Raw genomic sequence first — 14,620 nt, 5'->3', positions numbered from 1 at the left:
CATTATGACGCAGTTTTGATTTTAAACGGAGTTTTATGTTCTAATGTAAGGTACAGAAATCTGAGCCAGCAGTTTGACCAATCACTGCCCAGTTTGTTAATGTATCTTTTCAGTAACATTGGAGAGTGAAGACGGGTTTGGAAAGGATCAACCATTATTGAATTCGTTCAAGAAAGTGATCAGCATGAGATAGTCTCTGCTAAAAGTGGCAGAAAGGCTGTGCAAGGTCTATTCTACGGAGGAGGAAGGTCAGTGCCTTTAAAATTGTTTTATTTCCATCGTCGTGAATCTTGTGGACGAGGCAGGATCCGACTGGGAGGGACAGTGATGTCGTGTCTTCGAGGAATTCGTTACTTCATGGAAGTCTCTCCTAATTGACTATATAATTCTCTTGGACTTTAAAGTCCACCATTCGAAGAACTGTGTTTGAATTTATTGCTTTAAGAACTGGTTTCACATTATCGCTTTAAGAACTAGCACTGAGTAGCGGTTTACCGAATGGCCGAATAGCTGTTTACTTCCGGTTAGGGTTTTCGGTTTTTTTCATTGTTTATCAGGGTTTAATAAGTGTTTGTTTGTTTATAAATCCTGACTCGATATATTCATTGTTGCCGATCATGTGACACACCTTCCCCTTTCCTTCTCAGAAGAAGAGTCTCGGCCCAAACATCAACTGTTTACTCTTTTCCATAGATGCTGCCTGACCTGTTGAGTTCGTCCAGCATTTTGTATGTGTTGCTAAAGATTAGATTAGCTTTATCTGTCATACGTACATCAAAACACACAGTGAAATGCATTGTTTGTGTCAATGCCCAAAACAGTCTGAATGTATACTGGGTACAGCCCACAAGTGGGCATGCTATGCTACAGCCCGGCTCCAACACAGCATGCCCACAACTTACTAACCCTAACTCGAATGTCATTTAGAAGAATAGACAAGGAAGGCAAGGAGGGAAAAAATTAGGGCTTTCAATTCCTGTGATTGTACACAGGATTGTCTCTGTGTAGTCTTTAAAATAATGCCTCACGACTCAGTGGGAAATTGGCTGACCATTGTGAGATTAATACAAGTCACCCTCTTTCTCTTCAAATGTTGCAGATGTATGTATTCAGGTCGAATCCAAGGCTAGGAAAGGTCCAAGAGCCAGGATACTGCTTCCTGCCTTTTCTTGGAAGAAGACAGTATCCATTCCACATTTTAATGAGTAGAACTGACATTGGAGTTCCAAGTATAGCTCCTTGTACACTGTGAAGAGCATAAAAACTTAGGAGGCCGTCAGCCTCCTCAAGCCTACCCCACCGCTCAACATGATCTATGTAGGCCTTAATTCCACTTCTGTCCCAGATCCCCATAGCCCTTGTTTCTTTGATCATTCACAAATTAATGGATTGGACCTTAAAACATTTCTAATCATTAAACTTTCACAACTACTGGGTTCAAAAGTTCCAGAAATTCATCGCCCTCTGCAAAAAGAAATTTCAACACTTCGTACCCTCCCTGTATTTTGCAACCATGACCCCTTTGTTTATGAATTTTCTACTATTGCAAAAATCTCAACATCTACCCTGTCAAACCCCATTAAAATCTCAGGCATTTGAATAAGTCCATCTCTCATTATCTTAAGTTCCAAAGAGTACAACCCCAAATTGGCTAGGAGACAAATGTAAGGAATAAGTGCAAGACCCTTAACAGTGCTGCTGAGTAGAGAGATCTTGGGATCCAAGTTCATAGCTCCTTGAAACTGGCTATACGGGTTAAGAAAGCTTATGGAATGCTTGCTTTTATTAGTCGAGGCAGTGATTGCAAAAGTCAGGAGGTTATGTTGCAACTTTATAAAACTCTGGGGTAGGCCACATCTGGAGTATTGCATACAGTTCTGGTTGCCCCACTACAGGAAGGATGTTGAGGCTTTAGAGAGGGTGCAGAAGAGGTTTACCAGGGTGTTGCCTGGTTTACAGAACATGTGCTAGCAGGAGAGGCTGGACAAACTTGGGTTATTTTCTTTGGAGTGGCAGAGACTAAGGAGAAATCCGATAGAGGTTTATAAGGTTACGAGAGGTATAGATAGAGTAGACAGAGAGTATCTAAAGATTTCTATGGATAATGAGGACCAAGGCAAGGAACTGGGCAACAAACAATACCCAATGAAGTAAAACCCAGACCTTCTTATTAATTATCAATGTTGCCACAGAAGTTGATAGGATGGTTAAGAAGTCGTATCGTGTGTTGGCCTTCATTAGTCGGGGGATTGAGTTCAAGAGCCGTGAGGTAATGCTGCAGCTCTATAAAACCTAAGCTTTACCAAGATGCTGGCTGGATTAGACCTAATTTGGATTTCCTAGCAGCCACCCATTTGAATTCTACTTCCCACTCTCACTGCGATATGTCTGTCTATGGCCTGCTCTACTGCCAGGATCAGGCCACACTCAGGTTGAAGGAACAACACCTTATATTCCATCTGGGTAGCCTCCAACCTGATGGCATAAACATCAATTTCTGGAACATCTGTAATTGCCCCCCACCCTCTCCTTCACCATTCTCCATTCTTGTTTCCCTCTCAGACCCTCTCTTCTTATCTGTCCATCACCTCCCTGGTCTTCTATCCTCTCCTATCCGATTCCCACTTCTCCAGCCTTTTATCTCTCTCACGAATCAACTTCCCAGCTCTTTACTTCATCCCCTCCCCCTTTCCCAGGTTCACCTATCACCTGCCATCTCATATGTCTTCCTCCCCTCCCCCCAACATCTTATTCTGAATTCTTTCCCCTTTCCTTTCCAGTCCTGATGAAGGGTCTCGGCCCAAAACGTCGACTGTCTGCTCTTTTCCATAGATACTGCCTGCCCAGCTGAGCTCCTCCAGCATTTTGAGTGTGTTGCCTTGGAGTAATGTGTTCAGTTTTAGTCACCTCATTATAGGAAGGATGTTGAAGCTTTAGAGAGGGCGCAAAGGGGATTTACCAAGATGCTGGCTGGATTAGAGAACATGGCTTCTGTGGAAAGGTTGAGAAAGCTCAGGTTTTCCTCTTTGAAGAGAGGGAGGATGAGAAATGACTTGATAGAGGTGTACAAGATGGTAAGAGGCGTAGAGTGGACAGGCAGAGACCTTTTGCCCAGGGTGGAAATGGCTGGTATGAAAGTGCACAACTTTAAAATGATTAGAAGAATGCAAATGGGAGATATCAAAAGTAACACACAACATACTGGAGGAAACATCTATGGAAAACAGTAAACAGTCAACATTTCGGTCTGAGACATTTCTTCGCGACTAAGAAGAAGGGGGGAAATGCCTGAATATAAACTGGGGGGCAGGTGGGGGAGAGGCTAGCTGTAAGGTGATAGGAGAGGCCAGGTGGATGGGAAAGGTTAAGGGTTGGAGAGGAAAGAATCCTGCTTGACCTGCTGAGTTCCTCCAGCATTCTGGGTGTTGCTTTGGATTTCCAGCATCTGCAAATTTACCTGTGTTTGTGATAAAAGGGGTAGGTGTTTTTTTTTAATACAGAGAGTGGCAAGCGAGTGGGACACACTCCCAAGGTGGTAGTACAGGCAGATACATTCGGGACATATAAGAATTATCAGAGTACATATATATCACCACATACAACATTGAGATTCATTTTCCTGTGGGCATACTCAGCAAATCTAAAGAATAGTAACTATAACAGGATCAATGAAAGATCAACCAGAGTGCAGAAGTCAACAAACTGTGCAAATGCAGGTATAAATAAATAGCAATAAATAACAAGAAAATGAAACAATAAGATGAAGAGTCCTTAAAGTGAGATCATTGGTTATAGGAACGTCTCAATGGATGGGCAAGTGAGTGTAGTTATCCCCTTTTGTTCCTGAACCTGGCGTTGTGCATCCTGAGGCTCTTGTACCTTCTATCTGATGGTACCAGCGAGAAAAGAGCATGGCCTTGGTGGTGGGGATCTCTAACGATGGACGCTAATGTGAGGCTTTTAGACAGCCACATAGATGAAAAATGGAGGATCGTGTGGGAGGAAAGGGTTAGATTGATCTTAGAGACCAAAGAGCTGATTATGGACTTCAGAAAGGGTAAGACAAAGGAACACAAACTGATCCTCATAGAGGGATCAGAAATGAAAAGAGTGAGCAATTTCAAGTTCCTGGGTGTCAACATCTCTGAAGATGTATCTGGAGCCCAACATATCAATACAGTTACAAAGAAGGCAAGACAGCAGCTTGTTTTTGAACTGCCATTCGGATTTTGAGGAGATCTCGGTATGTCACCTAAAACACTGAATAGTTCTTCAAGGAGCAGTGCCTCAAAACGGTGGCATCCATCATTAAAGACCCCATTACCCTTGTCTCATTGCTACCATCAGGGAAGAGGTACAGAAGCTGAAGACACACACTCAGCGATTCAAGAACAGTTTCTTCTCCTCTGCCATCAGATTTCAGAATGGACATTAAATCGATGAACGCTACCTTACTACTTTTAATTTCTATTTTTGCACTACTTGTTTAGCTACTATATATATTTACAGCAATTCACATTTTCCCCATTTATTATGTATGGCATTGTACTGCTGCCACAAAGACAACAAATTTCACAACATATGCTGGTGATATTAAACCTGATTCTGATTCCCTGTCCATTCAGCTTCTTCCCCTCCGCCATCCGCTTTCTGAATGGACATTGAACCCATGAACACTACCTCACTACTTTTTTATTTCTGTCTTTACACTATTTTACTATTTAATTATTTTATATACAGTATATGTGATAAGATTGTGGGCCGAAGTGTTGCGTATCGCTCTATGATCTATGGTCTATTCAATGTATAGAAATTATAGTTGAGAATGCAAGGTCACACAAATAATAACAGCTATAACTGGTGACAGGTAAAATGAATCATGACATTCCTATGATCTGCTAAACTATGAAGGTTAATTTGTATGAAAGTCTTGGCATTATTGAAACAAAATACTTCCAATCCAAAGCCATGTAAATGCACGTCTTACAAATGCCTCGCGGCAGTATTACCGTTTGTTGGAATGTTAAGAATTGGCATTCTTACCTACTGCCCACATCACAGTGTCAAAGGACTCTCGCTCTTCTATGCTGGACTCCAGATTTTTCCACACGACTTGCAGCCTGCCACTGCTCAGTTTTTCTATTTTGACAGGTGTGCACTTCCAATAGATTCGGGTACCGTAAGACGTCATGTGATCTGTCACCAGGTGAGCCATTTGCTACACGAAGAGGGAAAACACGTTGTTCAACAGCATCGCCATTTTATATTAACATCATGTTTTACTTTCAACTTTACAGAGTCATTTACGAAGCTACTATTGAAATTTCTTCCTGTTGTTACCTATGAATAAGTTCCTTAAGGTTGTTATAGCCAGGAGTTGGTAAAGTAGATAAGCTTCCACTACTTATTGAATGCTCCCAATGACATGCATCTCAATTAGCCTCTAACAACCAAGTCCAGCTCCTGGCCTTCGCATGTGGCTTAGCTACTAAGCCCAGCGGAACTGTGTTTTACTAATGGGAGAAGGGGTAGAGGTGGCTACTGGCGTCTAAAAAAACAGTCGCTTCTGGCGGACGGAGCTCATCAGTCGTTGGCAGCTCATCTAGGAGAAAGAAATCTCTGATATTAAACTCCGCATCACACACAAAATACTGGAGGAACTCAGTAGGCCAGGCAGCATCTACGGAAAAGAGTAAACAGTTGACATCTGGGGCCGAGACCTTTCATCAGGACTGGAAAGGAAGAAGAAATCAGAGTAAGAGTTCTAATGAAGGGTCTCGGCCCGAAATGTCGACTGTTTACTCTTTTCCTTGGATGCTGCTTGACCTGCTGAGTTCCTCCAGTATTTTGTGTGTGTTGCTCTGGATTTCCAGCATCTGCAGATTTTCTCGTGTTTGATCTCAAACCTCCACTGCCTTACAGCTATACTCACTCATGTGGAAGGTTTTTCGGGAGGAAATCCCGAGGTTAAGGCTGAGTTCAACGCTGACTGGCAACTCTTTGAATGCTGCTGCTGCCAAACTATATCGACCTCTGCATTCTTTTTGGTTCATCAGGTGTGTGGAGAGGGGGAGCTTGCTACATGGGCAACAGCTTGTTCTCCACAGTGTACTACCCTGGCTGGCGTGACTAGACAGCTAGAACACAACATCCATGGTCGACCCTGACCGATGGGACACTCTCATCACCCATAAATAAAACTTTGTTAGAGATGATAAACAATTTTTACTGCTGTCTATAAACACATGATTTCGGCAGATGCTGAAAATCCAGAGCAACACACACAAAACGCTGGAGGAAGTCAGCAGTTCAGGCAGCAGCTATGAAGAGGAATAAACAGTCAACATTATGGGCTGAGACCCTTCATCTGGACTGGAAAGGAAGGGGGAAGTTACTAGAATAAGGAGGTGTGGGGAGGGGAGGGATTACAAGCTGGCAGGTGATAGGTTAAGCCAGGAGAGAAGATAGGTGGGTGGGGGAGGGGGTTGAAGTAAGAAGGAGAAGGTGAGATGAAGTGAGATGTTCAACCTCAAAGTTCAAGAGTTCAAAGTTGGAAGTAAATTTATTACCTAAGTACACATATGTTACCATATACAACCCTGAGATTCATTTTCTTGTGGGCATAGTCAATAAATCCAATAATGTACTTTGATAATAAATTTACTTTGAACTTTTACCCATAATAGAACCAATGAAGGAACAGGGCAAACAACCAGTGTGCAAAACACAGCAAAATGTGCAAACTAAAAAAAAGAAAAAAGATTAATAATAATAAATTAATAAGCAATAAATATCAAGAACATAAGATGAAGAGTCCCTCTCACTGGCCCCTCTCACTGCTTCTCTTCTGCTCACCTGCCCATCACCTCCCTCTGGTACCCCTCCTCCTTCCCTTTAAAGATTTAAAGTACATATGCAGCATACAACACTGAGATTTGTCTTCCCGCAGACAGCCACAAAACAAAGAAACACCATGGAACACATTTTAAGAAAAACATCAAACTCCCACTACACACAAAAAAAGAGAACAAGTCACATAATTTTTTTAAAAAATGAGTGCAAAACACCAATCTCATTGAAAGAGTCCACGGATATCCTGTGCAGCTCAGACCAACTCAACCCAGCACCGCATCACACGCTATGTCCAGTCCGCCCCAACCAAAATCAAACGAAATCAACAAAAAAAGGAGTGACTAGAAACCAGAGACACATCATAACGCGAACCACAGAGTTCCATCTACACACCGTACCGCCCAAACACCACCTATGACCCAGGACATTGGCAGCATCCACCAGCAGCACCGGGGGAGGGAAGGAGAGGGAGGGGAGAGGGGAAAGGGAGGGAGGGAGAGAGGAGGGGGAGGGAGGGAGGGAGAGAGGATGGGGAGGGAGGGAGAGAGGAGGGGAGGGAGGAAGAGGGAGAGAGAGATAGATAGATAGATTTTATTCAAATACAGGGAGCTTACTCTGGGAGCTTCCTCCCATGGTCCACTCTCCTCTCTTCAGCCCTTTACCTTTTGTACCTCTAATCTCCCAGATGAAAGCACTCAAAGGCACTTTGGTAAATTAGTCATGCAACTCATTTCAATCTGTGTATTTACTAAGAATGTAAAGTGAAGTGAGTTAACAATTCACCTGCAAATCTGCTGGGAGTTGTCTGTTGTATCCAGTGCTCCCATAGTGGCCTCCTCTACGTTGGTGAGCCCTGTCATAAATTGGAGGACTGCTTCATCAAGTACCTCTGTTCCATCGACCACAGGTGGGACTTCTTGGTGGCCAAACCTTTTAGTTCCGATTCCCATTCCAACATGTCAATCCATGGCCTCCTCTTGTGCCAAGATGAGGCCACTCTCAGGGTGGAGGAGCCAACACCTTATATTCCACCTGGGTAGCTTCCTATCTGATGGGCATATTGATTTCTCCTTCTAGTAAACAAATTTCCAACCCCTCCTCGAGCCCCCACTCTTAATTTTAGTTCTCACCTGCCTATTACTTCCCTCTGGGTCCCCTCCTCCTTCTCTTTCTCCTATGGTCCACTCTGCTCTCTTATCAGATTCCCTCTTTTCCATCCCTTTATCTTCTCTTTCTCCTATGGTCCACTGTCCTCTCCTATCAGATTCCTTCTTCTCCATCCCTTTATCTTTTCCACTCACCTGGCTTCACCTATCACCTTCCAGCTAACCTCCTTCCCCTCCCCTCCTCCCCCCACCTTTTTATTCTGGCCTGAAGAAGGCTCTTGGTCCGAAACATCGGCTATTTATTCATTTTCATAGATGCTGCCTAACCTGCTGAGATTCCCCAGCACTTTGTGTGCGTTTCTTTGAATGTAAAGTAACGCTGCAGTTCAAACTAATCATACATAAACATTCGGGTTATACCTGATCAAATCCACGGAGAGGAATGCTTCGTATCATAAGTGAAGTATCCAAACCAAGCCCAGTCAGAAAGCCAGCACACTCCAGGGCCACATCTGGTGAAGCATTGTGCTAAAGATCCAACTGTTACTGTAACATACTTTTGGGCTTCAAAGTAACATTTTGTTAAATGAGGAGACTGACTAAGTTCATCAGCGTAAAATAACTTCAGCTTCTTGACAAGCAGTTGTAAGACACTAAATTGTATTACACTCCCTTCTGAGACCCCCATCGGTCAGGGTTGACCATGGATTTTGAGTCCTCGCTGTCTAGACACATAAAGCCTGGGCAGTACGATATGGAGAGCAAGCTGTTGCCCATGTACCAAGCTCCCCCTCTCTACACATCTGATAAACTCAAATGAATGGCACAGACCATTACAGTTTGGCAGCAGCAGCATCACAGGAGTTGCCAGTCAGTGATGAACTCAAAGTAGGGCTGCCTTAGGAACTCCAGTTCCGGACTTTCCCCCTCAGGGTTTACTCCTGAAGCCTTTCCCAGGAGTGGGTATAGCCGCAAGGCAGCAGAGGTTTGAGATCAGAGTTTTCCCTCTCCAAAGTGAGCTGCCAACCACGGCTGGTGAGCCCGATCTGCCCTCGTGCCCTTCCATTCATAGTATGTTCTCAAACCCATATACATGATGAATGGCAAGGCACGGGGAGTGTTATAGAACATAGGGACTTAGTACAAGTGCATAGGTTATCAAAGGCAGTATCACAGGTAGACAACATGGTATAAAAAAGGTTCAATTGTTCCATTCAATATCAGAGAATGTACACAGTATACGGCTTGTGTTTCTTACTCTTCACAGACATCCACAAAACAGAAGAAAGCCCCCAAAGAATGAAAGACAGACAAAAGCATTAGAACCTCAAAGCTCCCCTCCCTATCCCACACACAAGCAGCAGCAAAGCATCAGCCCTACCCCCTCCAGCTGCCTCAGTAAAACCATTACCCTCTCCCCACCACCCACCACGCAGGCAATAGCAACGCCCCCAGAGAGCCTATGATCTGGAGTCCATCAAAAACCACTGTTCACTCACCAGTTCGACATGCCACGGGCTCTCTCTCTCCCACTAACAAGGCTGTTTAATAAGTGCTCAGCATTCAGGGCATTGAGTAAAGAGGTTGGGACACTATGTTCCAGTTGAACAAGTTGTTGCTAAAGCAACACTTGGAATATCATGTACAATTTTGGTCATCATGTTGTAGGAAAGATGTGGTTAAACTGGAATGAGTGCAGATAAAATTTACAATGATGTTGGCAACACTACAGAACGAGGGATTACCTTTTAGAAAAGTTTCAATTATAAGAGATATAGATAACACCACCTTATCTATGCCTAAGATAAAGGTGTTGTTACCATCCAACTTACCTATGCCCCTCGTTGTAGGGAATACCAAAACCTGCCAGCTTAAGTTCAAGGTCAGCAGGAAATGATTTAAAAGGGATCTGAGAGGTGACGCTTCAGATTGTAACATCCAAACAGCAAGCTGTTGGTCTCCTCTCTCGCAGTGGAAGGAGTGATACTTCTCTCTCCCTCGTTAGTGAGAGAGTGACTCAATGGGATGACAAACTGTTGGGATGGACAGTGGTCTCTTTGGGGGTTTTGCCATTGTGCACATGGTGGGTGGGTGGGGGGGGTGCTGATGCTTTCTGCTGGAACAAGTCGGGGGTGGGTTGATGATTTGCTGCTGCTGGTGCATGGGGGGAGGGGGAATTTGATGTTCTAATGTTTTCTGTCATTCATTCTTTAGGATTTTTCTCTCCGTTTGGTGGATGTCTGTGAAGAGTAAGAATTTCAGGTTGTAGACTATATACATTCTCTGATATCAAATGGAAATATTGAACTATTTCGTGCAGAAGGTGGTGAGTTTTGGAATGAGCTGCCAAAGGAAGTGGTTGAGCATTTGGATAGGTACATGATGAAGGGGGTGGGATTAGAGGGATACAGGATGAACTCGGGAAATGGAGACTAACTGAGTGGACACTGAGGTAATCCTGGACTTATTGAGCCGAAAGGCCTACATTGCTCTCTGACTCTATTCCAAAAGGATACAGCTTGCACCAATAACTAATCTGTAAAGAAAATAAAAGACAAAAATAAATGAATATATTTGCTTATTTATTGAAATACAACTCTTGACGTGAGTTGGCAACAGTACATGACGAGCGTCGAGCTCTATGACGACCTAGCGATGCTCACCACTAAAATCGAGGCGAGAAGACTGCAACTAGCGGGGCACTGTCTACGCCACCCCGAGCTACCTGCCAGCCTAGTCATCATATGGGAGCCCAAGCACGGGAGGATGAACCCTGGGTGCCCTCCCAAGACTATAGTCAACACGCTCCTGGAAGACAGCGGTGCGGCTAATGTAGATGAACTGAACACACTGATGAGGGAGAGGGAGAAGTGGAGAGTCCGTCATCGTGCCCGACGCCGGCCCCCTGGGCCTGAGTCGACGTAGTGGTAGTAGTAGTGAGATACAATGTGGAACAGGCCCTTCAGGTCCCTCGAGCCGTGCCACCCAGCATCCCCTGATTTAATCCCAGCCTAATCATGGGACAATTTACAGTGACCAATTAACCTACTAACCGGTACGTCTTTGGACTGTGGGAGGAAGCAGGGGCACCCGGAGTAAACCCACACGGTCACGGGGCGAACACACAAACTCCTTACATGCAGCAGTGGGAACTTAACCCGGGTCAGTGGTACTGTAAAGCGTTGTGCTAACCACTACACTACCGTGTGATGGGAATCGAACCCGGGTCACTGGTACTGTAAAGCGTTGTGCTAACCACTACACTACCGTGTGATGGGAATCGAACCCGGGTCACTGGTACTGTAAAGCGTTGTGCTAGCCACTACACTACCGTGTGATGGGAATTGAACCTGGGTCACTGGTACTGTAAAACGTTGTGCTAACCACTACACTACCGTGTGATGGGAATTGAACCCGGGTCACTGGTACTGTAAAACGTTGTGCTGACCACTACACTACTGTGCGATGGGAATTGAACCCGGGTCACTGGTACTGTAAAGCGTTGTGCTAGCCACTACACTACCGTGTGATGGGAATTGAACCTGGGTCACTGGTACTGTAAAACGTTGTGCTAACCACTACACTACCGTGTGATGGGAATTGAACCTGGGTCACTGGTACTGTAAAACGTTGTGCTAACCACTACGTGACTGTGCTGCCCTATTATCAGTATGCACAAGAGATGCTGGTAATCTTTAAAGTTCTTATCAAAGTGCGTATAGTTGTAGGCAAAAGTCTTAGGCACATATATATAACTAGGGTGCCTGAGAGTTTAGCACAGCACTGTAGTAATTTTATATATTGTATTGTACTGCTGCCACAAAAAAAACAAATTTCATGACATTTGTGAGTGACGATAAACCTGATCCTGATATGGATCTGTATTGTGGACTGAGAGTGGAGAGGGGAATCATGGTTGGGGAAAGGGGAAGGGAGAGGGAACCACCAGAGACATTCTGTAATGATCAATAATCCAATTGTTTAGAATCAAATGTCCAATTGTTTGGAATCAAGTTACCTTGCTTGGTAACATCTATACCAATGCCACTCCCCTGCCCCCAGCAATCCTTCTCTGCAATCTGTCTCACACCCCTCCCGTGACCTCCACCCTCGCTATTCCCTAAATTCTTTACTCCTGCCAGATTCACAAACTCACTCTCCACTCCACGTTGAGAAATACAGTACCATGCAGACCCCAGCCATATATGTGCTCAAGACTTTTGCACAGTTCTGTGTGTCACCATTTGCAAGCTGAATATTCATTTTCTTGTGGGAATACACAGTAAATCCAAGGAACACAATTGAATCACTAAAAACCCGCACTCAACAGTCATAAGTGTAAAGGAACATGCACAAAATGCTGAAGGAACTCAGAATACTAAGAGTTGATGTTTCAGACTGTTTATTCCCTTCCATGGATGTTACCTGACCTGCTGAGTTCCTCCAGCATTATGTGTATGTTATCAGTATGATTTTAAAAAAATAATTTCTTCATTAACAGAAAGTAGATAGCGCTGGGGGCAACCCACAAATGTCGCCATGCTTTCGGCATCAAGATAACACGCCATAACTCACTAACCCTAACCATACGTCATGGAGAGAATTAAATACTCCTTACAGACAGGAATCAAACCACAATCAGCAATCGTTGGCGCTGTAAAGCCGTTGCGCTATCTGCTATGGATGTACAAGTCCGTGTACGCACAGCTGCAGTGAAAAGCTAACTTCCAGCAGCTTCACAGGCATAGAGCATCATATAAACAACATTCACAAGAAAAAGAGAAATTAAACATTGTAGACAATTATTACAAGAAAGAACACAATTGCAATGAAAAAATTCAAGTCCATTTTAGTGGTAAAAGTGGTCACAGTCAAGTTTATTGTCATTTAGCTATATACATGTATATCGTCAAATGAGACCAGGGTGTAAAGCATACACATACAACACAATAACTAAGGAAAGTAGAATTAAATCTACAAATGAATTACGCATAAATTAAGCCCATAAATTAAAATTGTAGGGCACAGAACAAAGTAATTGTTGACGCTTCCAATGCGATGCGGCGGGACTTCAGATGCCGAACAGCCTGAGGGAAGGAACTGTTTCCCATCCTGACGTTCTTGTCTTTTTGTATCAGAATCTCCTGCTTGACGGTAGAAAGTCAAAGAGGATGCCGGATGGACAGGTGAGATCCTTGATAATACTACAGGTCACAGTCGTTTGTAGTGACGTCCGGACGTCCGGTCCGATGTTCAGCTGCTCCCACACCAGATGGAGATGCAGCTTGTCTGGATGCTTCTAATGGTGCTCCTGTAAAATTCAGTTAAGATGGGGGATGGGGGTGGAAGCCTCGCTTGCCTCAGTCTCCTCAGGAAGTGGAGGCACTGCTGTGCCTTCTTGTTCAGGGAGGTGATATTGAGGGACCAGGTGCGGTCATCCGTGATGTGACCTCCGAGGAACTTGGTGCACTTAACTCTCTCTACGGAGGAGCCATGTATACACACAGGGGGATGGCTAATCTATAGTGATTAGGGTTTTGCCGGCTGGTTCAAGAACCAAATGGTGGAAGAGAAGCAGCTGTTCTTGAACCTGGTGGTGTGTGACTTCAGGCTTTTGTATCTCATGCCCAATGGTAGCTGCGAGAAAATGGTAGGACCCAGATATTGTGGAACCCTGATAACAGAGGAAGAGGGATGTGGTTCTAATGCATTGAGTAGACTCACAACTCTCTACAGCTTCTGGCATTCCAGTGCATTCACAATTCAATGTGTTCAACACTATTCTAGGCTGGTTAAATACAGGAAGTTGAATCCTATATTGGATGGTTCAACTGAACGGTATTGAAGTTTTTTTTCCCCTGTTCAGCTGTTTCATATTTTGAGCCCAAGGGGATGGCTTATATTTTTTCATGCTAATTTGGACAATATTTAAACTTTTGGTGTCAAACAGGGGTTAATTGAATGCAAAGTGATCAGCACCATCATTACAGGGACTTCAGCTGATCAAGAAGTCCCCCACATTTCCTTTCATTGGAGAAATATTCTTCTCCCCGGGTGGTGGGGTAGAGATGTAAGGGCTTCTTCCCACCACTCCCTCCTCCCACCCCCCCCATCCCGATCAGGGTCACGTGAAGCCATCGGAGCCGGTGGTGGATGGTTGTATGAGCAGCCGGTGTGTATCACGAGTCCTGGTTATGTGACCTCTGACACCAGACAACCTCTGAAGAGTATTGATAATGGCTGGGGTCACCTGTCTTATAAAGACACTGCCCAGAAGAAGGTAATGGTAAACCTCTACTGTAGAAAAATGTGCCAAGAACAATCATGGAAAGACGCGATCGCCCAGATCATACCACACGACACATAATGAACGATCCTTCTCCAATAACTTTCCACCAGGAGGAAAACTGAACACTGTCAACAGCTCTTATGGTATACAGCATAGGACACTATTCACTCCTCTGCATCTGTACTGACTTTTTGGCCAGCAAGACCGGAGGTCACAGCCCTTGGGTCAGTGAGTCCGGTACCAAGGTCTGGAGGTCAGAGGCCCGGAGGAGGCCTACGATGGGCTGGAGGCCTGTGTGGGTGGGCCTTTGGGAAAGGGGTTTATTTTCTTCTGTTGTATTTTGGCTGCATGGTGTACTGCTGAATATTTTGAG

The 14,620-nt window shown here is 44.4% G+C and overlaps 1 protein-coding gene across 1 annotated transcript in view; it reads right to left on the bottom strand.

Annotated features, from left to right (window-relative positions):
- The window catches only part of txnrd2.2 (thioredoxin reductase 2, tandem duplicate 2), a 197,458-nt gene that overhangs the window by 51,549 nt on the left and 131,289 nt on the right, over nt 1-14,620 (bottom strand). Inside the window, exons 9-11 of the mRNA XM_063074135.1 lie at nt 10,475-10,494; nt 8,379-8,470; nt 5,044-5,218 (exon numbers count right to left, since the gene is read on the bottom strand). Coding sequence (XP_062930205.1) covers nt 5,044-5,218; nt 8,379-8,470; nt 10,475-10,494 — 287 coding nt within the window. The remainder of the gene's footprint in view (nt 1-5,043; nt 5,219-8,378; nt 8,471-10,474; nt 10,495-14,620) is intronic.

The sequence above is a fragment of the Mobula hypostoma genome, chromosome 21, assembly GCF_963921235.1.
Source record: "Mobula hypostoma chromosome 21, sMobHyp1.1, whole genome shotgun sequence".
NCBI lineage: Eukaryota > Metazoa > Chordata > Chondrichthyes > Myliobatiformes > Myliobatidae > Mobula > Mobula hypostoma.
Note: the sequence above shows the minus strand (reverse complement) of the source record. Positions and strands in the feature narration are given on the sequence as shown.